Here is a 23,823-nt window from a genome sequence, read left to right as displayed (position 1 = left end):
TGAAAGATCTTTAATCCAATTAACGGGGATACTATTCATTTAGATCGGGCATTTTTTGGACAGGCACCACGTCTCTCGTGGTTCGTAGAGGACTGGGAGCGTTTTGGCAGTAGATAAATAGGATATATTTCAGAAGCCAGCATATGACCGCATTGAGTCCTGTAGCGTTCTGATGATTTTTTCCGAGCTCCTGTCTTTTAAGTAAATAAATACTTCTTTTTACGCTGGTAGTTAGCCTGATTGGTTTGGCTGGCGCTGGGTCTAGGGCAACGTGGAAAGTTTGTCGTGGAGTAACTTCAGCGTTTCTTTTGCCTCCGTGCACTGCAAACTGGAGCTGGCACCTAGAAATGATGGGCTGAAGTTGCAGATGGATGTGGCCTGCTTCCAGTTAGGCTGGATGTTATATTTCTGCCAGGCCTCCCTAACAGGAAGGCAGCTGTGGTCACCTCCAAAGGAAACCCCTGTGCTTTTTCTCCTTGAGCAAAAGGGAAAAAAAGAAAGGTAGTGATTATCAAGATGTAGCATCTCGTGTGTTATTCCCACAGCAGCTCTTGTTTAGCTATAAAAGAAAAGCTTACAAAAAAAAAACGAAACACCACGGGGCTGGATGTCCCACGAGATTTGCACTGGAAATGTATTGTTAGTGATTTACAATTTTACAGAGCTTCAGAGAAAATTGTTCCTACTGTGATCCTTTCCATCCAGGCAGTGAGCTGGGTAGGGAGCGTTTTGCTGTGCAGGCTGCTGATCCCAATCCAGCCTGGCTCAGTAGTGACTGGAAGGTGTTTAGCATGCGGTCGCAGGTCAGTCTGGCTAAAAATAACGTGGGACATCTGTTCTTACCGGGGTGATGTACGGTAGGTGCTTGCTGCAAGGGCTCGCTCCCGAATGGCTTCGTGGAGAAGGCTCGAGGCTGGCTCCAGCCTTTCTGCGCATCACCCCCGAATTGCGGGGCCTCTCTGGGGCGTGGATCAGCAATTGTACGGGATGCTTTGGAGAGCAGGATGGTGTCTGGGATGTGTCGAGAGAAGGAAGGCCTTTGCCACGAGGATTTTCATTACAGAGCTAGCGCTGTGCTGTTACAAAAAGTACTCAGCATTGGCAGGTAGTAGGAGAGGGCACCGTGCCTTTTTCTCTACGAAATGCGTTCTTCCCAAACGGTTCACCTCTACACCCCGTACAGATTCGTGCTTTTCGATGCGTACACTGAGACAAATTCCATACTGCATTTGCTCTGCTTGCTCTGCGGAGGAGAAAAGTTTCACTTCTTAAAAGCCGTTTGAGGGGTTTATGCAAAAAACAACAAAAATAATCTGCACTGGCAGCGAGGATGTAACTTATTAAGTTGTAAAGAAGCTGGGCGGGGCGAGGATTGCAATGAAGCTTTGGAAGAGCAGAGGAAATGGGAGCCCAGAGTGGTTGCTTAGTTGAGGGAAATGAAGAAAAACTCCAGAGCTGCCTTAGCAAATGTGGCAGCAGAGCACGTGTCGACCACTTTCGCTACTCCCAGACAGATCCGAGCACATCTCGTGCCTCTTTGTGCATTCGGATGCTTCTGTCGTGTGTGTGCAAAGCCAGTGGTGTGTACCTGTAATTCGCAGCATACTTCTCTCTTTGCTGCTGCTGCTGTTGATGGTACCCCTTGGAAAAGAGAAATAGGGAAATGGATCTGGGAAGGCTACGAAAGCAAAATAAAAATAAAAAATCTTCGGTAAGTGAACCACAGCCGCAGGAGTAAATTTGTGCTTTAAATGCAGGTGTTTTTACAACCTTTGTCCGCAATATCTCAGACATTTAATATAATTACTCTTATCTTTATGTTAAGCATCCCTGATATTTCCATATTCTCCCTTTTTCTTGAGAGCATAAAAATAAAATTCTTAGGTGGGGACAGTCCATTGCTAATACAGTGAAGGGAAAACTAATTCCTTTTCCCATTCTCCTAGACTCTTAAATACATAAATAATATTTTTTAAATTCTGGGTGCGTATTTAAAGCCTAGCAGCCAGATGCTGACCCAGCCCTCCAAACTGTGCAACTACTAGAAATAATAGATAAGGAACTTTCCTTGAAATGGCCCCATTTAATAAATTCAATAAATTCCCAATAAATCGGCAATGTGGGAAGTATTTAACGTGTCAGTGAAACCAAGTGATCTGTGCGGGCTGCGTAGCTGGGAATTCAGAGTCACCGTCCCTCGTGAAGGCAAGGCAGGGGTTGTGGGATTCGCTTCCTACAGCCTGCTCCTGGGGAAAGTTTTGAAATGTTTCTGGACTCCGCTACCTAACGCAGATGCGAGCCCCTGGCAGAAGGGAAAACATTCACTGTGCGTTTCTGGAAAGGAACGCAGCCAAATGCAGAAATAGCTAATTCCTTGCTTTTTAACCGTAGGAATTCGTTTATTGGATAAGCTCTAAATTCCCTTAACCCCTTTTACCCTGCTATAAATTAAACGAGCTGTGGTGTTTTACTAACCTGGTATGGTTTTACGGTTAAATCCTAACCATTCTGAACGAGGCTGGGGTCCCAGGGGGCTCTCCTGTCTCAGCCCTGCTTTTACACACACGGTGCTGCACCCTTCCCATCCTCTTGGAAAAACTACCCACCAGCCTGCTTCAACGCCTGAATTCCACATGTGCCTTTTTGTTACGGGCGATGATTTAGCTGTTTATATGACTTTTTAATATTTATTTTTGCTTAGAGGAGCAGCTGTTTCTACCCCCCAGGTAGTCAGTGAGCGCAAGTCCTGCAGGACATACATACCCTGTTTCACATCCTGTACCAGCTTCCCATCCTCACCACGGGATATATGAAAGTTTGTTCCCCCGGTGTGTCTTGATTTATCTTGATTTATTAACAGAGAGCCCGTTGTGGAAGGAATCGGGGGCGAGTTTCAGAGGGCCTTTCCTGAGGACACTGTCGAGTCCTGTCTCTCACTCGATGCTTTCCAGCTCAGGCTTCTTGAAAGGAGAAATATATCCATAGAAAGGGGACAGAAGAGGAGAGGTGTGATGTTAATCTGCTTTCAGTGACTTTTCCAGGCAGCCTGGCACTCAGGAGCCCTTATTTGCACAGGTCACAGAGCATGCTTCTATCGGCGGAGCTATTTTAAGTATTTACTCAGCTCTTTGGATACGTTGAAATACCTTTGGTATGAATTTACCCTTTGCTTCCTGAGACGGTTGTACAATTAAATAGAAACCTGCTATTTCCCATTTTGGGGCCAAAAAAAGCACAGCCTGAATATATCACAGCTGAGGCGTGGCTCACCCCTTCTTTACGACACTTTTCCTCTTGATGAAGACACGAACAGCATTTCCAGAGTGGCTGTCAGCAAAGAGGACAAGCTGTTACGTCTCCCTTAGATATCCGTGGTCACCTTTTGGCTCTCTGGCTTGGAGGTTGGGGACGGGGACTCCAGCTGGCTTTGTGTGCCTTTAAGGTGTCTTTGTTTGATGATGCTTTGCATGTGTAGTTTGAATGGTTTCATCATCTGTCTTGTCTTTTTTTTTTCGTGAGCAGGAGTGAGAAAATGGGCCTGATCTTTAGTGCACTAGGAAACGCAGTATTTATTGTTCATAGGGGCTACGTTAAGCATGCGACCCGCTCCTATCCCAATAGAAGAGCCAGAATGGAGACAGACGCCTCCCCCAGTCACAGCTACCTCGGGGACCTTCAGACTACGGCGAGGCAGTCGGTTCACGTGGAGAAAGGAGTGCCTGGCTGTTATGGAAAGGTAGGTCGCTTCGGGGTTCTGCACACAGGCATTTTAAGGCCAATGCAAATATCCTTTTACCTGCTGGCTTCATTTTCATGGATGTGCTTTAGCGTCGCTCTTGCCAATGACAGTGTTGATCATGGTATTTTACGCGGTAGAGTAGGAGGAGCTATTTCAGCCTTTTTGTTGCTTGAAAAAAAGTGATGTACTCCTCTGGACATTATCTCATATTCTGTAGCTGCTAAGCTGCTGTACCTTTCCATCCAGTCTATTCCAGGCTCTGTCTTGGTGGGGTTCTGCACGCTCTTTACATTTCTCCTTCCCAATCTCTGCTTTATCCTGCTAACGTATCAAGTTATTTTATATTTGAGAGTGGCATTTCAGCAGCACCGTAATTGTTCAGGATGCAGAACTTTGCTTAAGAAGCAATAGATTCCCTATCCAAAAAGGCTCTTACAACCCTTTTACATGAGCTGGGAACAGTACAGAGCAAAGTGGATCTTTCAAACACATATGCAGAGTGGCAGGTGATCATTAGAGCTCCCAGCTCTTCAGTCCTGCAGAGACGAAGCACTCTCTGAGCCTGGACTCCTGGCTGCCGACGTGCTTTTCCTTTCCCTCTGCTTACAGTAATCTCTCTTTTGTGGATAATATCACATAATAATAAAGGGCTAGTGAACTCAAACGTAGTTTAGGGATGAATGCTTATTTCTGTTAAAGGCTAAATGGCTGGGAGGAGTTTTCTTCCCTCCAGGAGCGTGAGGAACCTCCTTTTCCTGACAGCACCAGATGATGCTCTGTGTGTGCTCTACTCCTCCCTGGTTTGCAACTCCATTGAATCCTTGGCCAGCAGATTTTTAGGGTGTGCTTGTGCCGTTTCCGTACTGCTGCTCCTTCTTGCTTGCACGAGGGTCTTTTGAGCTGGTGAGGAGCAGGGGGCGTCTCCTTTGGACCTACCAAAATACTGAGCTCCCTCGGGAGCCTTTTGACACGCAACATGAACATACTTCTGTGAGCCTACAGGCCATCACAGGGGCTTTGCAGGGCTGAGGCCAGTAAGAAAGTGTTTGTTCCATATTCTGCCCTGGCACTGCACCGTGTTTTCAGCTTTGGCTGAACGTTTCCCCAAAGGAAATAATGTAAATGTTTAAAATTCATTCTGCCTTATTAGAGCCGGCTAATGCAGTGCCCTGGTAGTACAGGGGTCTGCATTTGTGTGGCGTCCCCCTCTGCACGGGCGGGATGATGTGCAATGGCTAGTACTTCGAACTGCTTGTATGACTGCCCTGATTGCAAGAGGCAGGATGACAAAAACGTTACTGCTCCGTGTACCTTTTGGACAGTGCCATCTTCTTGTTAACCCTGTGTGTGTGAAGTACTGGGTTGCTCTGAAGCAGAATTAAAGCCCTCTTGGGCACGGGTGTTTTTCTCCTTGGTTTCTGCCTGCCCTAAGCTGCAATTACTACTGTGATTTGCTGTTTGCATCGTGATAGTGCCTTAGACTCTTTGTGCTAGGTGCTGTGGAAACACAGAGCAGAAAGAGAAAGCTAAGCAAGCAAGCAAGCACTGCTCTTTCCTCCTCCAGATCTCTCCTAAACCCAGTCTCTGCTGTGACACTCGAAGTCAGACAACCTGTACTGGTTTGGTACGTGTCCGTTAGAAAGGTTTGTGTATTAAAAGAAGCAAAGTCGGTGTTGATGTTGGAAATCATCAAGCACTGTATGCAGATACGTAATCACCCGATCTAATTTTTAGTTGCTCTCTTTCTCCTTTTAGCCACTCTTGGTTTTGTTCACTGCATCTTGTCTCGTGCTCTGTAAGGTATAGACTGCCGGAGGTCTCTTATTCTGTGGTTACGTGGAGACTTCTGCCACGTTGCCTTAATCCTGGCTTTGATCATCATTCGCCAAGCCCTTGAGAGGTCACCGCAGGCACAGCGTTTCACAACCTCGTGTGTAGGTTCTGGAAAGCGTGGCCGAGAGTTTTACTAGAGGCAAGAATACAGTAAACTCGAGCCGTGGTAAAAGCTTTGTATGGCAATAAAACTACACCATAAAGCAAGTCGGGAATATGGTTGCTTAACTGTGCGACTTTAATAGGCCTAGCGGAGCCGTAAGGATGAGCTCTTTTATGTGACAAGTTTTGAAACAGTGGGAGGAAAACGCTCTCGTGGGAGCCCTGGGGAGAAGCTAGCTAATTTCTCTTACAAGTCACCAGAGTCCTCCAGTAACACGCCTCGGAGCCCCGGCCAGGCTGGAGGTAACCAGACCCGCAGATGTCTCGAGCGGCTCAGGTTCGCTTGGTGCCATCAGGTCAGGAAGCAACATCTGGCCCCCCAAAACAGTGTTGGGCATTGCGTGTGGTCTGGTGCCAGCTGGTAATTTGCGTTCTCCTCTAAAGGATTAGGTTTTGACTGGGAGTGGAGGCATCTTACTCGCTTTGATGGGATACAGTCCTTAATTAAATGTGCTTCATGGTGTTGTGTTCCTATGTCCAGCAGCACCTCGATGCGCTTTGGGTGCATGCAGGGATTTAGGCATCTAATTCTGAGCTGCTTTTTGGGGTATCTCAGCAAAGTGCTTGTCTGGCTATTCAGCAACGAGAAGCAGGGATCTAGAAGTTAATTCCAACACTCTGCTGCAGCTCAGGAGGGGTACGTGAGCCCTTCTAGCTACGAGAAAGAAGCTTTCTGCAATGACACCTAACTTCGGTGATTCAGCTAGGTGCCTAAAGGAAGGAGGGCTGAGTCTGGACATCAATGGAAACTCCTGTGTAGGTGATGCAGAACTACTTTTTGCCGTAAACTTCTGAAAAGTGGCTGTGAAGCTGTATAAGCAGTTTTTGGATGAGGATCAAAGTCTCGGGCTGCTATGTGAGTTAATTGTGGGATGCGCTTTTGACTTGGAATCAGTTGGTATGAAATGCAGTTGGTAGAAGTCAGCGTGTCAAAGCAGCTGAGAGCACTTCAAGGGAAGAATCTGAATGTGATTGCAAAAATTAGAGAGATTCACTTCCAGCAGGCTCTCCAACTGAAAACGCACAGCACCGCTCAGGATTTGGTCCATGAACTGCTTGAGAAGGGTGAGGGTTGAAGGCTAGTTCCTCTGTTTTTAAAGATGCAAATCAACGCTAATTCCAACGCAATTAATTATTACGTCGGTGCCAACCTGATGTAATTAAGATTATAGTTAGGGCCACCGCACGTATTTAAATGTCTGATGTGCATAAGTGTCTGTATGTAGGCTATGTGTATTAAAGAAACTAATTGGTTTATACTGGATTTCCAGAACGCTGTTTGCGGTTCCTGTAATTCAATTCTGCAATCTTTACTGCTTTTTTGGAAATTCTCCCAGGATGGTTTATTAGTCGCTAGGCTTAGATTTCGGACAATAGATTCAGAAGGTCTCTTTCTCCCTTTCTCTCCTTTCTATTTTTTTTTTTAATATCGCTCCGAATATTTATGCTCTGAAGGTTAAGAGGAGCAATAGTTCCAGAAAGTAAAGTTCTATATTTAACTGCAGACTAGGTGTGGTTCAGACAACTGCAGTGCAAGCTCCCTCTTGCTGCTGTGCTAGTGATATCAACCTTGACCTGTTCTCTTCTTGAGCCTCCTCCTCATGAAATATGCTGAGTTTTGTGAGCGGTGATGTTGTTGTGTGGCTCACCCTCCTTGGGGAATAGAGCTACGACTACAACAGTCCTTTCCATTGAAACCGGAGGTTAAACTTGAAAGTCTGTTGCTGGTTCAATTTCGTGTTCTCCTTTGTCACATCTTGTCCCAAAGATTTTTTTTTTTCCCTCTGCTTTACCTCTTTTCAACCCCTCTCGTTAGAACTATGAAATTGAAAATCCCCTTAGGGTTTTTTTCTTTTTTAATGAAGCTGTGTCGTCTTGTCTATCTTTTTTTTTTCTCCTTCTTTAAGTTATTTGTGCTTCTCCTATAATTGTATGTTGCAGTTGAGGTTTATCTTCTTTTTCAGGCAAATTGTTGCTAAAAAACCGTCTAAGATTGGCAGCAGAATCAATGGCTATACCCGTTTTAAGGCACCCTTGCTGAATGCCAGTGCAGACTGATGGGGGGAGGGCTTGAGTGTTGTTTAAGTATATGTTTTATCCAAATATTAAATTGAAATAACTATGAATTCTGCTCTAAACAAAATGAGTAATTCCTTAGTTGAAAATATTTCAGTTTGTCTGGAGAGGAGGGACTCTTTTGGCTGAGGGTTGCTTTGATTTGCGTGTCTGTATATTTATTGTAACACTTTTCTTTGCTCTCAAAGCAAAGATGTAAAGAAATATTTAGGTTAAATAAGACTAAATGATACCGATCCCTATTATCCCCATTTCACAGGTGGCAAAATGGAGTCAGGTGCTCCACTTGGCTTTGTGATCCACGGCAACTTTATTCATAAAAGAAATGGGTTTAGATTTCCCAAGATACGGAGGGTATCGTTTCGTGATAGAGCTGAGCTGAATTAACAGTTTGTCACCATCTCATCCTTTAGGTGTTATCCTGTCTCATCACCCTTCTCGATTCCTCCTCCTCAGTTTCCCTACTCCTGCCACCCTGCATTGTGCCAGATATGTTTCTTGCCTGATGGAAATACCAGCCAATTCAGCTCGGTTCAGAAAAAAGAAATACTTTTTCCCTTCGTTTCAGTGAATTGATTCAGCTTGCCATGCAATGGGGGCATGCCAGGACTGGCTCAGGGCAAACGACAGGAATGCACGACGGAGAGAGCAGGGAAGGGAGAGCTTAACAGAAACATGTACAAATTTTCTGTGATTATTGTTGTTGTTGGTTTGCTTGCCTGTATTTTGTTCTGGTTTTGTCTGGTTGGACTTGGATGAGTTGGTTAAAAGCGTGGTCATCCTGGCAGTTGCGCTGGCATTGTTGAAGATGCATACTTAGGTTTTTGCTGAGGAGCAGGAATGTATTCCTGGTACAAAAAAAAGACAGGGATCTCCTGGAAGGAGTCCAGCGGAGGGCCACAAAGATGATACGGGGCCTGGAGCAGCTCCCCTGTGAGGAAAGGCTGAGAGACCTGGGGCTGTTCAGCCTGGAGAAGAGAAGACGGAGAGGGGATCTCACCAATGTGTATAAATACCTGAGGTGTGGCAGACAGAGGGATTTGGCCAACCTCTTTTCAGTGCTCTGTGGGGACAGGACAAGGGGCAACGGCCACAAAATGGAGCCCAGGCAGTTCTGCACCAACACGCGGAAGAACTTCTTCCCGGTGAGGGTGACGGAGCGCTGGGACAGGCTGCCCAGGGAGGCTGTGGGGTCTCCTTCTCTGGAAATATTCAAGGCCCGTCTGGACGCCTGCCTGGACAGCCTGCTCTAGGGAACTGCTCTGGCAGGGGGGTTGGACCCGATGATCTCTCGAGGTCCCGTCCAACCCCTACAATTCTGTGGTTACCCTGGTGTCGCTGCCAAACTTGTTGTCTGATTCAACTACGTTGGAATCTTGCTCCCTCTTTGCATCAGGCCCAAGCTGGCTGCGAAAGTCATCTTCGTGCCCAAACCAAGCCCCTGCTGTTTTTCCATCAGCTGCACGGTCACTTGCAGGACATTTCGCCTTGCCTGTCCTCCTGAAGAAGCGACTTCTGCTGTGGTCCCAGCCCGGCGGCGCTGGGCTGGGCCAGCGGAGCCCTGTGCATGGTTCTGGCCCCGAGCGCTATCAGGGCTGACATGCCTTATTAGAAATTCTTCCGATTGTGAAAGCGCTATTACTGCTGCTCTCCCCAGCGCTGGGGCTTCCACAGCTTCCCCGGGGAAAATGAGAGCTCTATTAGCTCCTGAAATTCAGTTAGGAAATTTTCTTAGTTAATTTCATCCCATTACTCTTAGTTATGTCTTCTAGCAGAACCTTAATACCGGCCCCATAGGGGATCTAAGTTTCCTGTGCAAGGCTTTGGAGGAGATTTAAGTTTTGGATTCATTGTGTTTCTCCCTCTTCAGGCTGACAACAGAGCAGGAAGTAATGTCTTTCGGTCTCTTCCATTAGGCTCGTATATTGTTAAAACCAGACCATCAGTTTCTCATCAATGTAACGACGTCCACCAGTTGGCTCGGAAATTCTGCTCGTTTTCCTCGGGTTTGTTGGAGCGAGCGCTGAGAGTTGTGCCGCTGCCCCTCGGATGTCATTGAACCTTTCTCTGACTCCGTTCTCGACTGTAAAATATCTGGTACCTGTTTGGGAGACTGCACCAGAGCAAACAAAGGTACGAGCAAGAAGCTAAAAGCCTATAACCTTCAGGCTACCAAGGAAGATTTGTGTTCGGCATTAAGAAAAACTTTCTGTCTTTAAGGATGGCTGAGCACTAAGGTTATCCACAGAAATTATGGAGTCTTTCTGAGGAGCATATTAGCGAAAAACCTGTCAGGATTGTTCTGATACACTTGATCTCAGCGGAGAGGGAAACGTCGAGTGACTTCTTTGCATTACTTTCCAGCTCCTTCTATTCTATTATAAGGTGTTTGTTAGTCAGCAAGTCGCAGTGGGAGGTTTAACTTCATTAAGTCCTTTGAGACCTGGGAAGGGAATTTTTTTAGGATCTTTATTTTCTGTTCATGCTCCTGAAGGGCTTTGAGATCTGTGAGTACAGACACTTCTGCAGAGGCATTCAGCAAAGTTCGCTTTACAACTTAGGCACAAGCAAGATCATGTTATTATCTGAAAGTTCAAGTGGTTCGACTCGGGGTCATTGCTGTATGTCTTCATAAAATGCAAGAGCAGCCATTTTATGCTTACTGCACCGCATTGTTCTTATTTTGCATTAGATCAAGCCACGTTCCCTCTTAGACATGCATAATATGCAAGCTTCCTATTCTAATCAGCTGTAAGCAAATCCCAGTTGTTTGGCAGAAAGCACGCAGTAAAATGTAATACTAGGATGTCTGTCCAAAGTGCTCACCAGCCGCTGGTCTCTTGAAGGATCCAGCACCTAATGAGTTATTTTTCTTCTTCAGGGAGCTCAGGTGCTTTTTGTATCTTTGTTCTCTCCCTCTCCTTTTTTAATAATAATAAAAGAGATCTGTGGGAGGGGCAACTCCTTGCAGCAGACTCCGGGTAATTTTTTTTTTTTTGCCAAGGTCAAAATAACTGAAAGCAACATTTGCAAAGCGAGCCTTGTCAGTCTGACCTGTAACAGCACTGTCTGATGCAATAAGCCCATATTTCAAGAGTGGGAATTCTTCTCTAGCCCAGATACTCTGCATTTCTGCAGGGCCAGTTGAGATATTCAGAGTTCTGTCTCCTGCTCATGAAGGTCAGGAGCAGGATCTCACCCTAAGCTATGTCATTGTCTTCTCATAGAATCACTTTGATTTCACATGAGCATCCCCAGCCTGTAGAGCTGTGTCGGGGCATTGCATGTGGAGTGGTGTGCAGGCAACCTCAATTCATCCTGAGTTCCTGCTGGGAGAACACAAATGTGTCATGGCACGTCCGATAGACCACCCTGAATGATAGGCTGCGTAATAACCACCCAGGTCAGCCTCGTTAAAGAGCATCCATGTCCTTGTGCACCTTTTCCAGCTCCATCTTTTGGCACAAAGGCTGATTTTGCAACGTGTGCCTGTATTGCGCTGAGCACCGCGGGGTTCTGGCACCTGGCTGCTGCTTGGAGGCTTGGCAGTAACGCAGTGATGATGATGATGGTGTTTGTCATTCTTTCTACCTTTCCTCTGTGGTCAGGAGCTAGCTCACACATGTCTAGCAATCGTACATTTGCGGACAAAACCTCTTCTCTCTTACTCTAATTTTCTTAAAACCCTGCTATTGCAGCTGTGGGTATTCTTATTATTCACATAAATATGTAATTCCTTCTAAATGCTGTGAAGGTCTTCAGGGTACTTCATGAGAACTAATTAGTACCTAGTTCCATTTGATATGCTAAAATATGTTTAAAAACTTGGAGGTCCCTTTTGCCTGAGTAGAAGAAGGAATCTGAACGTTGCATTACATGGCATTTGCCTTCCCATGATCATTCATTTTCTATACTACTATTAATGTACTGCTTATTTATCTTCAGTCTGCACTAAACATTCCTTCTCTTACCTCTTCTCATATGGAAAGTCTTTCCTTGCCTCTAATAACAAACGTTATTACTCTTCTCTGGACCTTTTCTGTTTCTTCTGAGCAACTTGCTCTAGGCAACCCTGCCTGAGCAGCCGGGTTGGACCAGGCGACCTCCAGAGGTCCCTTCCACCCTCAACCATTACAGAATTCTGTGGTTCTGCATTTTAATTTTTAGTGATGCAGGGCAGGGGAGAAAGGACTGGAGCAGTACTGATTACTGTATTTCCAGAGGGAATATTCCAACTTATACAGACAGCAGAATCTGATTCCTGTTGTTCTCTGACCTTCAGCCTAACAGCTGATTTTTGCTGATCATTTTTGTATATTGATTGTAAGTATGTTTCCTTTGAGTAGTCCGCAATGATTTGTGAGTATTTTCCTTAATGGTTATAACTAATTTAGAACCAGTTGGTGTACATGAGTAGTTTGTTCTGTACTGTGTGCATTACTCTGCTTTTTGCAAAGAGAGCTAATGAAGTTCAATTGTGGGTGTGTTTAGATATTTCTGAAATTTATGGCAATGATCTGCTTTATTTGTATCTAAAATAAATCTTTTACTTTCCAGAACATTAAGTAATGCCACTTTTAATTACAATCTTTTTAGGTCACAACTTCTTTGAGCCAAGGACTATATTTTGTTCATATACAGAACGTTCTACAGTGGGCTCTCTACAGTCATGCTGAGACCTCTAGATGCTGCTTGCTCTATGTGCAGTGTAAAACTAAAGTCCTGCGCTGTGGATTTCTCTCTGTGAGCTTTCTTCTATGCCAGCACTAGACTTCTTGGAATTCTTCTTCCTATGATTATCCTGCTTAAAGTACGCAGGATCGAATAGTAACAAAAAGCTCGTATTAATTAGCTACACCATTATTTTCTTACCTGTATCTTTGGATGTGCTCTGGTACGAGGATGTAACAGTTTTACTCTACTATTTCCATGTCTGTACTGAGAGATCTTGAGACAGTGCTGGGGAGTGTACTCAGTTTTTGACAGCAAACTTCTGGGAAGTTTAGCAGATAGTGCAACAGCAAATGGCTCCCTGGGCAGTAACGAGCACAAGTGATCGTAAAGCTGTGATCATTCTTTTTGGCTCTTTTTCAGCTTACTTAACGTCCTGAGAATGAACTAGACAAAACCTGCCAAGGAGGGTCGTTGCAGGTCCAAGTTCAGCTAAAAGGGACAGTCATCGCTCACAGGGAGATTTACCTGACCCGCGTGTAATACTATCCATGGAGTAAACCCACTTAAATGAATTACAAAATTAACATCTTGAGCATTCGGATGGAATTAGTGATCAGGTTGGCTCCTTGTCACTTCGTATTTTGATGCAGCCAGCTGTCAGCATGGGGTGCCCATGAGCACTGTCCAACTCAGCTCACTGCTGGATGTGCCCATTTCTGGTTTCTAGAAGGATGCAAACTCTTTGTGCTGACTCTCGCTGCAGCTAGTCTCTGAACAGAGTCCAAACCTACCTCAGTGAAAGGAAATTCTGTGCCATCTAGTAACAGATGTGAGGTCTTTATACAAGTAATAAACAGAGTAATTACAAGGAGAAGTGAGGGAGCAAAATTCCTAAGTAAAACTCTTAAGTATGTTGCATCATGTATTTATGGGCTCTTGGTCAGACTGTGGAGCACTTTAAACAGACTAAAAAGAATGTGTTATCAGGGAACCATATGGGCTTTAACCACAAAAGTCACTACCACATCCTAGATTCTTTTTTATCCTTTTCTTTTTCTAGTCCGGGATTGCACAATTGACCTTTTTTTTTGCTTGAGTTTCCTTCAGAGCATGCATAAGTTTTAATCTGTTTTGAATACTGCACTGTTTGTGAGGAACTTTGTCAACAAAATAGAAAATGTGGAGCTGTTCCAAAGAGCTTTTTTAATACGATTTCCTTATAAACAAAAAAATAAAAAGAAGAAGAAGAAGAAAATAGGGTACATAAGAACAAAACATATAGAAAAGGTCATCTGATTTGTTGGTGATTATGTACATAGGCTGGCGCTCTTTCGGTTTCTAAATGCTCCTTGATATTCTCTTAATCACAGGAGCATTGGGCTGGGACTTCCTGTTTCATGTCCAGCTTCTCGTTTCAGTCAACCTTTATTATATCCTTTTCAGAAACTGATTAAATTCTCTATCTTACAAGCAGATATTGCCAAGGGTACAAAAGCCTACTGGGAGACTCCTACCCAGCAGGCTTTTATTCTTTCAGCAGTTAAAAATCTACGTTCCTGAGATTGTCTGTAACCAGTATGTACCCATCCTTCTTGGATCAATATTATCATTTAACTAGAATAGATCCTGACCTCCAGCTCTTGTCTCCAGTGTTGACCCTCTTCATCCTTGATGTATTTATGGTAAACCATAACCTCATCTCAGCCTTGAGGTTTGCTCAGGTAAAACAAGCTGTATCTCTTGCAAGACAGAGAATTCCATTCCTCTGCTATCCTGATTGCTCTGTGGTCTGATGAGTTTTAAATTCACCTTTCTTGAATGTGTGACTAGGACTGTGCATCGTCCAGGTGAGGTCGTGTGATGGTTTTCTTTCTGTACTGGAAATAGCCAGCATGCTGATAGAAATATCCAGGTTTTGCTTTTTTGGTGGTTTTGCTGCACTGTGTCTTTCAGTCATACTACAGTCACTTAACAGGAAACGATCTTTCTATTCCAGCTGGTGATACTTTTGTGTACATAAGAAGCTGCTGTTGTTCCCAAACTGTACCCTTACATACTGGACTCTTAAATTTCTCTCTAGTTCTTGCCCTCAGGTTTGTCTGTTTCTTTTTATGATGCTCCAGTTCTCTGTATTGACATGGCTTCTGACTTTGTCATCAGCAGATTGCGTTACCTTGTTCAGACTTCGTGGCAAGATCACTAAGTGTTTTCATTCTTAAGGTACTCCTACAATGATACTTGAGAAATTCCACCGATAACCTCCTTCCAAGCCGTTATTTTCAATTTTCAGTCCAGTTCTTAAGGCAACTATCTCATAATTATACGAATCATTATTATTAATAATTTTCCATTTGTCCTTGTATCAAATGCTTTGCTGAAGTCCCCAAATGATAAGAATAATTGATTTTTCTAGACAGAGAAATACAGTCAAGAACTCCTCGGTTGCTTTTAGAGTATTACTACCAGTGCTGTTTTAGTCATACCTCCTAAAGAGCAGATGAGGCTGTCCCCGGGGAGCTTGGCTTTTCTGAGCTGCAGTGGCAGTGACATTTAAGAGGAAGTACATGGTAGAAATCACAGCTCATGTTATGGAGTACAGATCCAGGAGTCGGGAGCTGTGGATTTATTTCATGGCTCTGCAGCTGCTTTCTTGTGTGTGTATCTCTTAACTTTGCTGTTCTCCCACTCTTAAATTCTTCTATTAATATCTGAAAATTAAATTCATTTTTCTGCTTTGTGTCTGTGCAACACTTAATGCAATAATAGTTCTGGTCCAGGTCTTGAAGGTACCAGGCATTAGGAAAAATACACGTGATAAGTCCAAAATCAGAAGCTTTGATCCTCAGCCTCTTGACTTTATGCCCTGGATATCCTGCAAGAATTGGCCTTACCTAAGGCTTTGGATTCTGTAGGGTCCTTTCATTAGTTTAATCAATTTTTATTTCCTGAAAATGCAGCAACAATGATGGCTGGCCGTGCCCTCCAAAGCTAAGCTAAGCTGAGTCCGGTCAAGTACTAGAAATTGTAAATAAAAACCTGTGGACCTTTGGGGGGAAAAGGCTAGTGATTTAGCAGTGCACAGGAAGTTGTCAGCTCAACCTAAGCTTTATCACAAATGTCATGGTTGGTATTTTTCCTCTCGTGGAGGCTTAGGACAAAGTGTGACTTAAAAGCTTCACAGCCAGGAGGAGTATAAAATTCTGAAAACCATGAGCACGCCGAGACTTAACTAGCAAAAACCTGGGGGACCTTGCTGCTTACACATGGCATTCTGTATATATGTTTTTTTTGTGATCCAGTGGTGAACTTACCACTAAAGCACAGTTTTGAGGCAAGGATAGACTATACTTTTAGAAATACCTTACTTCAGATGAGCAGAAAACTCAGGATTCTGACTCTTCAGTATTTTCTGAAAGAGAACAGAATGAAGTTTTGGGTTGAGTAATGTAAAATTCAGTTCATACGTTTTTGTATTTATTTGTGTTGCCGGGTAAACCCCTGGAATCCTCTGTTGTCCTGCAAGTCATATTTCTAATAGCCACAGTTTTGGTTATGGTGTATCCCCCTGGGAAGCTGGGCTTACCAAGCAGCAAAACATGCCCTAAAAGTGGATAGGCTCTTGCTGAAGTGCCAGGGATGATTTCTGTAGGGTCTCATCACTTCTTGGAGATGTTTCATCCATCGACTGACCCTGCTTTGTGAGCACCGGCTAATCCAGAGGATGTAACTTCAATAACTCTTCCCCTGTACAAAGTTCAAAATTGTAGATGAGATGTTTGTTTCACAGATGCCTTCACAAAGGTCTGGTGTATCGTGGGGTTAAGCCCAAAGGATTTAATGCGCATAAATAGCCTTCTAGTGTGTAGGTCTCAATTTAAAAATTGCAGGTAAATAAAGCAGAACAAGACTCACACGTTATTTATGCTTAGATGCCTTGTTAGGAAGAGCTTTGAAGGTGCCATTTGCTCACACCAAGTGGTTGTGGAAGTATTACAGAATAATTCTCACTTGATCATGTCTTGATGTGATGGTTGCTGGTTTAAAAAAAAAAATCCATCATTTTTTCCCTCTTATTTTGTGACCAATTCAGCCAGGTATGTTAGTTTTAGGAGTCTGGGACACCATTAAGTTTAAGGATAGTCGTACAAATTTAGCCATTGCGTGTCAGTGTCTTCAAGGTGCCTTAAGCAGAACGTACCTATGTGTTTGTTTCAAATTGCTAAAAAGTCCAAATCTCTCTGCTCAGAAGACAGCTGTTGCGTAATTTCAAAAATATTCTTATCACCAAATCCAATTACAAGGAAGAGTAAATCGCCACCTCTGATGTCTTAACTATTCTTATTTTAATTGTTAATTATCTCGACGGTAGGGTGCTATAGATTAGGAGGCATAGATTGTCTCTTGAAAGTATGAGGCTTTCAGAGCTATTATCAATTAGTTCTGGTTTTCAACAATTTTGGGGATAATTTTAATAGCTTGATAGGGTTGTGTTGGTGCTTGAGACTGCTGTCAAAATATCAAGAAAATGACTTTTAAAAAATTAGAAACTTGTTGATACTATAGTAGCTTTGAAGGTCAGAGTTTTACACAGTCCAGTGCAAGGTGTATTTCTGATGTTTTAATCTACGTTATGGAGATTGCTCCTGCCCAGAAAAATCAGTGAAGTGACTTTTTGAGTTTAGCCATGGATTTGTACAACCAGGGTAAATAATCGACCCTTGTGTATGAGTTTTTAAAATGTGTACTGACATGATTATGCAATTTCTGTACACAAACAGAGACTAACGTGCAAAACAACAATTACAATTTACATATGTCTGGTGCTGTAAGTAATCAAGTCCTGTTGAGATCTCTCCTCCCGATTTGCACTTTCCGTGAAAAGAAGTATGAGAATGAAACTTCTGTTATAATGAGAGAGTTCAAGACTGTTCTCTTCTTTTAGAGTTCAGCAGTCCACTGGGGTTGAAAGCTAAAGCTAGGAATGAGACGCAGATTTTTAAAGAGTGAGTATTCCTAGAATTTGGTTCCAAAGCATTTTTTTTTAAAGTTATGGTAGTTCTCCATTGGGCAGAATGCAAGATTTTTACACTGGGGCTGAATGTCTCTGAAGGTCAGACAGAAGAGCAGGGCTTAGTGTCAGAATCGCTGAGAAACCTTGGGTCAATGCTGTAGAAGAGGTCAGGCTGGAGTCCCACAGTGGTTTCTTGTCCTTAAAATCCAAGGACCTCTGCGAGCCCCTAGCTAAATGATAGTCATATATGGAAAATAGTAGGGAGCTGCAACAGTTGTGTTTGTCAGTATTTTGGGGGATTTTTGGATTTTTTTTTTTAACTTCTCTTTTGCCTGGATGGAAGATCCAGTTGAGCCGAAGGATTGCGTAGACTCAAGTCCATCAGCTCACACCCCCAGAGCAGCAGTTCTCATCCTCGGCTGATCTCAAGTGCAAAAGTGGCTCACCAGATGTTCCCCGTAGCAACTCCACTGCTGCTCACATTTTGTGGTTCTGGAGGAAGGAGAAGGAAGTAACTTTGGAGTAATTCTCCGTTCTGCCAGAGTTTATCGGTAGCGATAGTATCTTTGAGCTTTAATTTTGCAGTGTGTGTTGTGGGGTGCACTGGTTGGTTGACACACATCCCGTTACTGTAGGATCTGTAGAAATAGCAGTAGATAAAACGGATAGTGTCATCTGTTGACCCCGATGAAAATAGCATTAGTGATATTCTTGGCCAGTATTTACTGAGAAATAAACTAGTAATTACAATTTCCAATGAGATTATGCTTTGAATGTCACTTCCCTGACAGTCTGCTTCATGCCATGCAGAGATAAGATCTCGGGCACAGTTGACAGACCAACTTCAGGAATATTTCCAGTGATTTGACAGCCCAAGTGATAGTTCTGTTAAAAGCCACGAAGACTGAAGCGGTGACCTCTTGCTACTGGGCGATACCAGGTTGATAAATATACTAATGAGAGATAAAATAGGTAACTGTATTCGAGTGTTTTGTGTAACTTGTCAGTGGAAAGCAGAGGGAAGGTTTGAAGGGAAACTAGATAGGGAGCTGAAATTACAGGCAGTCTTATCGAAGACAAAAGAGCAGCTTGCGCTCTCGTGTATTTTGAGACTCCGGAGGGTTTGGCAACGATCTCTGTCCCTGGTGGCAGGAAGATCTTCTTTTCATCAGCAGGGGTCAGATGGGACCTGGGGAATATGGGCATTTATTCATTTATTTATTTTTATTTTTTCCCCGTGCATCTCTGGGCCAGTCCACAAGCTCATCGCTCAGGCTTTGGTTTTAGCATCATTTTAAGAGGATATATCTGAACTGCCACCGGAGGAACCGGTTCCAGCTGTGTGTTTCTGCCAGCTCCTGCCTACGTCCCTCAGCTGTGCAAACACCGCTCTTGGTGTGGGTAGGAAGCTGGATCAGAGGAGCAGTTGGGCAGAAAACCTTTCTGCAAAAGGGGAGTGAAGGAGAGGATAGGACCATCCCTTTCAGCCTGCACTTAAATTGCTGTGCCATGCCTTAACCTAAGCCTTTCCCTAGCCCTGGGGTCTGCTGAGCTGGGTTTTTATCTGCTGATGTCCAACATGCAGCACCATGAAAACACCCTGAATCCGGCCATCCGTCGGCTGCTCTGCAGCTTGGCTTGTTTCAGACACGTCCCCGGCAGCTGCAAAGCTGATAGGGAGCAGCAAAACTTCCACTGTGGATTATCAGGAACACTACCAAAGCATTGCTTAATGCATCTGATATCGCAGCCTGGATAACAGAAGCCGTACAGCCGAGCAAAGAAGATTGGCAACTGTTGCAGGAATTCAGATAGGGGCACCTTGGTAAAGAGGGGAGGAATTGCGTTAACTTCCATTACAGAGCCCGGGGCTGAGATGGATTCTCTCTCTGTCATTGTCCTAAGCACATTATCCCTGAAAGAAAGAGGGTTTCTCTGAATCTGCAATTTTTCTAGGCTTCAGTGTTATTGAAATGAAACTGCTTCAAGGATATCTACATTCTTTACCATCATATGGATTCTCATCTCATGTAAATTATTTGGCCACTTTTCATTTTAATCCTCCACTGTCATTTTCCACAAACGAGATCATTTGGTTTCTTCACTGAAGGTATTCAGTTGACAGCTGCCCTTTGTCTAGAAAGCAGGATGCCTTTGTAGGATTTACTTGTGCCTGCTATTTTTCTTTTTTTTTTTCCTTTGAAGTTCATACTGCTTCATATTTTTCATCTGTAGTTTTCAGGAACTCTCAGGTTTGTGAACAGGCTGTGGTTTGTAGCTGTGAAGAGAAATTCAGATGTCCTGAGTTCTTTCCCTGTCTCCTGCAGGAGTACGTCTGACTGATTAGAAAAAGAGCTGGGCGCAGATTAATTCACTTGCAGTTTGCAAGAGGAACTGGAGTAAAAAAAATCACAATGTGTTCACGACTTCTACATGAGCAAACCAAACCAATCAATGACGAAGTCTTAATTTTTCTTTAGTGGTTTCTCTATCTTGAAAACCCAGCTATTAGCTACTTCCCAGAAACATTGGGAAGGCTTTAAATGTGGTTTGTGTCATGGCATGTCACCTACAGATCCTATTAAGATCTCAAAATAAGTGAAGGGAGAGAAACATGATGTGGTAGTAGAATGGAGAATTTGGAGGCTGATGATGAAAATCAGCTCTTAAGAGTTGCAGTCGTGTAATGTTTTCAGTCACTTGTAGCTATGAGACCTTTTCCTTTAAAACAGAGTTCCTGAATGTGATCTCTTCTCTGATAAAAAAAAGCTGAGAATCTCTGTCAAAGGTTATCACCAAAAAATATGGTGATGGGGAAGATTTTTTTTCAGGAGAAATCCGGGGGCACGTACTTTTTGGGGGAGCCTAAGTTGAGGGTTGGACAAGTCCATAGGCAGCTTCAGTGCATGAGGGCAGGAGGAGGCATGTCACGAACATGGATGAGGAATAGGCCAGTTGGTGGAAGGAGAGGAAGGTACTAAGGTTACTGTGCCAGCTACAGAAACTAAATTTACCTGTTCAGGTAATTCCCTTCCAGCCCCCCTCTGATACCTCCTTAGCTTTCTGGTCTTCACGAAAGAGCCTTGTTTACCTAAGGGAGCTGCCTGAAAACTTATCAAATTTTTAGTATTATTTCATAAAGCATGGTGTGGGGATGAAAACAGTTTCAGATTGTCAAGCAGGGATCAACTTGTAGAAGCAGTCAAATATTTACATTAAAAGATATTTAAAGAAAATGCTTAAGAAGATTGGATCGAAATACATTTTTCCATCAAAATGAAAACACTTTTAGTTTATTCTGTCTTCATGTGTGTAGATATGAATTACTGTTTCAGTTGAGAGTTTTTCTCTATCACAAAAATGGTCGAAATACACAAAGAAAACTTCCTCATTTGCCTTAAGAGATGTCTTATTCATTGTCCAGTTCTGAAAGTTAAGAAGAGATTTCATGTTATCTCAGAGAACTGTAATCCTGACCTAAGTTTTGTTATTAATAATAAATGTGACCTTTTTCTTGTTTGTGCCAACCAAAGTGTATGGCACTCAGTGGCTTGCTAAAAGCCTAGTGTTTAACTACATGCCAAGAGAAAGGTCATCCGTGGCTCTTGCATTGTCTTGTCTTGATTAATTGGTGCCTGTTTCTTGCGTCAACATGAGGATGGGCAGTTCAGATGTACACCGTTTCTTGGAGTTTGCATCTTCTGTCATTTCTTCAGTGAAGTTGGGCATTGTCTAGCATCTCTGTGACCACAGACCATCTAGATCCGTAATGGCACGTGATACCAGAGTTTTACCCTTTGGTTTTAGTACTTCATCGTGTAGATCCATCAGCTTGTCTAATTTAATGGCATTTTGTTGCGTGGTGTTTGTTCTCGACTTCTGATGAGTTTCCATAAACAAAGGAAATAATGTTTGGCAAAGGGAGTCCATAAAATACCTAAATTTGCTGAGTTAATTTTTATACACAGTGATGACTTGAAGTCCTGACCACAACTCCAGTGCACATGATATAATCATATAAGTAATAGTCCTGACTTTCCTTCATTTCATGGCACTCAGAAGAGGAAATGGTTCTCGTCTGTGGGCAGAGAAGGGAGTTCTCTATTTTGTAGGTGGGATGCTGAGGCACAGTCATGAGACAATTGCACTAACTACAAGAAAAAGCATTTTCTAGGCTGTTTTCCAACTTTCCCTTCTCCAAAAATGCTTTCTGCTGAACATCACACCTTTAAGCAGGAATTTTCAAGTTTACATGGGTACATATATCACTATAAAGGATATAATAATAGAAAGGATGATACCTGAAAGAGGAAAGAATATACTTTTAAAAATGCCATGCCCAGGAATTTGGGGTTATTTCTGGGGTGAGAAGAAAGTCTCTGGTGCAGGAAGCATTCCTGCTGGTGGCAGTGCCAGAGATAAAAGTGCTCTGTACTCAAAGCTTCCAGTAACCTAAGTGTAACCAGGTGTTTTCTTCACATCTAATGGCGAAATCTCAGCTATTTTTCAGAGGAGGTTCAAGCCTAGTGGGAATTACAGTTCTGGGCAGACTTTCAGGACCTACTTCATAAAAGCAACTCTTTGAGGTCCAGGGAAGACGTAGATGTTTATTTGTAAATATGATTGCCTCCAATGCCCAAATTAGTAGCATAGACACAGCCTGCCCATCATTTGGTGAAAATGGAGCTGTTTCTGTGGTTTCATTTGCTCTCCAAGCTGCCAAATCAAGTGGAAGTACATTAACAGTGCAACTAGCAGTGCTAATGTGTGATTTCTCTTAGTCAATGAAGAGCAACTTGGAAACAGCACTGCATCGGTGGGCATAGCTGTAGCTGAAAATAACGCTGGGAACAACAGGGTGAAGTAGTAGTACGTAGAATTCAAACCTCATGTCCAAAATTTGTATTTCCAGTGGATGGTTCTAAGCTGGAAGTGAAAGAGTGGGATCTGCATTAGCACCACTTATTCAAAGGAAGGTTGGAAAGAACCAATTGCTATGTGACCAGAGGGCATGTTTCCATAGAGAGCAACTGTGCTGGGACAGATCCACCAGAGGAGAAATATCACCATGGAAAATAATAAATGCCTAATAATGCCTAACTCTCCTACTAGCAAATGGTCTGCAATTAAAGGAAAACCGTAGAATCATTTAGGTTGGAAAAGACCTTCAAGATCGTAAAGTCCAACCATCCAGCTAGTCCAGAGCAGCTGTCCAACATCTGAACCTGCTGCTGATCAAAGCTGATCAAAGAATTCTCAGGATTATGTATTATGGACAATCTACAGAAAAATGGAGTAGTCCCTGCCTGTGGCTTGCTTATCAGAGTCCACTGAAGTAAACAGGACTCTGTTTGGTGTTTTTAATGCGGATCTGATAAGATCTGTAGAATGTAAATCAGTTCATTAAAATTTTTAAAGCACTTAAACTGGTTTTTCTTTTACTTCATTTAACTTTTATAGGATGTTTACTGCATATAAAGTACAATAAAATCACAATTACTCAGAAAAATACTGTTAAAATATGCTATAGTCGGAGTATGTTGTTTTGGGGTAGATCTAATTTTTTTTCATTGTGATTTAACAAAAAAGACTAGAAATCTTACCGTATTACTGTGTAGTTTTGTCTGTACAATATTAATAACATCTGTCTAAATCCACAATATTTCTGTGTGTTTGTGTGTAATATATATTGTATATGTGTGTATATATTAACCCAGTGATCAAAATAAACACTGAACGGCTCTTTCATTTGTAGGACACTGCCTGAGCTTGGGGTGAGAAATTAAAAAAAAAAAGTAAATGGTAATTAAAAAGGCAGAGGCATGGCCTATGAGATCTTGTAACACGATGCTTCGGTTGACAGTCCTAACTCCGATATTCGTAGCGTTGCCTCCTTTGTTGTATCTCCTACTACGATATTCTGAATGCTTAGGTGATGCTGCAAATGCTGAGATAACATTCAATTATCTGAGGCATTTGGGAAGTTTCCAAAGAGTGGGTATGAGTGCATGCTGATACTACCATATGCATATAAAGGTTGACATAAAATTTACCGCGTCTGTATTATCTCTGTAAGAGCGATGCATAAACTAGCAGTTGACACCTTCTAGTGAAGCTGCTTTGGAGCATTCATGCTCTGATTTCTGAAAAAAACTTTTTTCTTCCCCCTCCTTGCAGTTACTTCAATGAGAATCAATATCCTGACGAGGCAAAGAGAGAAGAAATTGCAAACGCCTGTAATGCAGTTATACAAAAGCCAGGTGAGGAGCTGATCACGATGTCTTTTCCAAAGGCAACTGCAATTAGATTTCACCATCTCCTGCTAAAT

The 23,823-nt window shown here is 43.0% G+C and overlaps 1 protein-coding gene across 25 annotated transcripts in view; it reads left to right on the top strand.

Annotated features, from left to right (window-relative positions):
- Positions 1-23,823, top strand: part of HMBOX1 (homeobox containing 1) — a 119,034-nt gene that overhangs the window by 70,605 nt on the left and 24,606 nt on the right. For all 25 annotated transcript variants that reach the window (XM_080585732.1, XM_080585731.1, XM_080585741.1 and 22 more), the window contains 2 exons: positions 3,583-3,736; positions 23,673-23,755. In XM_080585732.1, the coding sequence (XP_080441858.1) occupies positions 3,583-3,736; positions 23,673-23,755 (237 nt within the window). The remainder of the gene's footprint in view (positions 1-3,582; positions 3,737-23,672; positions 23,756-23,823) is intronic.

This window comes from Anser brachyrhynchus (genome assembly GCF_964034855.1).
Source record: "Anser brachyrhynchus genome assembly, chromosome: 3".
Taxonomy (NCBI): Eukaryota; Metazoa; Chordata; class Aves; order Anseriformes; family Anatidae; genus Anser; species Anser brachyrhynchus.
The sequence above is the reverse complement of the archived record's forward strand: the minus strand, read 5'-3'. Positions and strand labels throughout refer to the sequence as shown.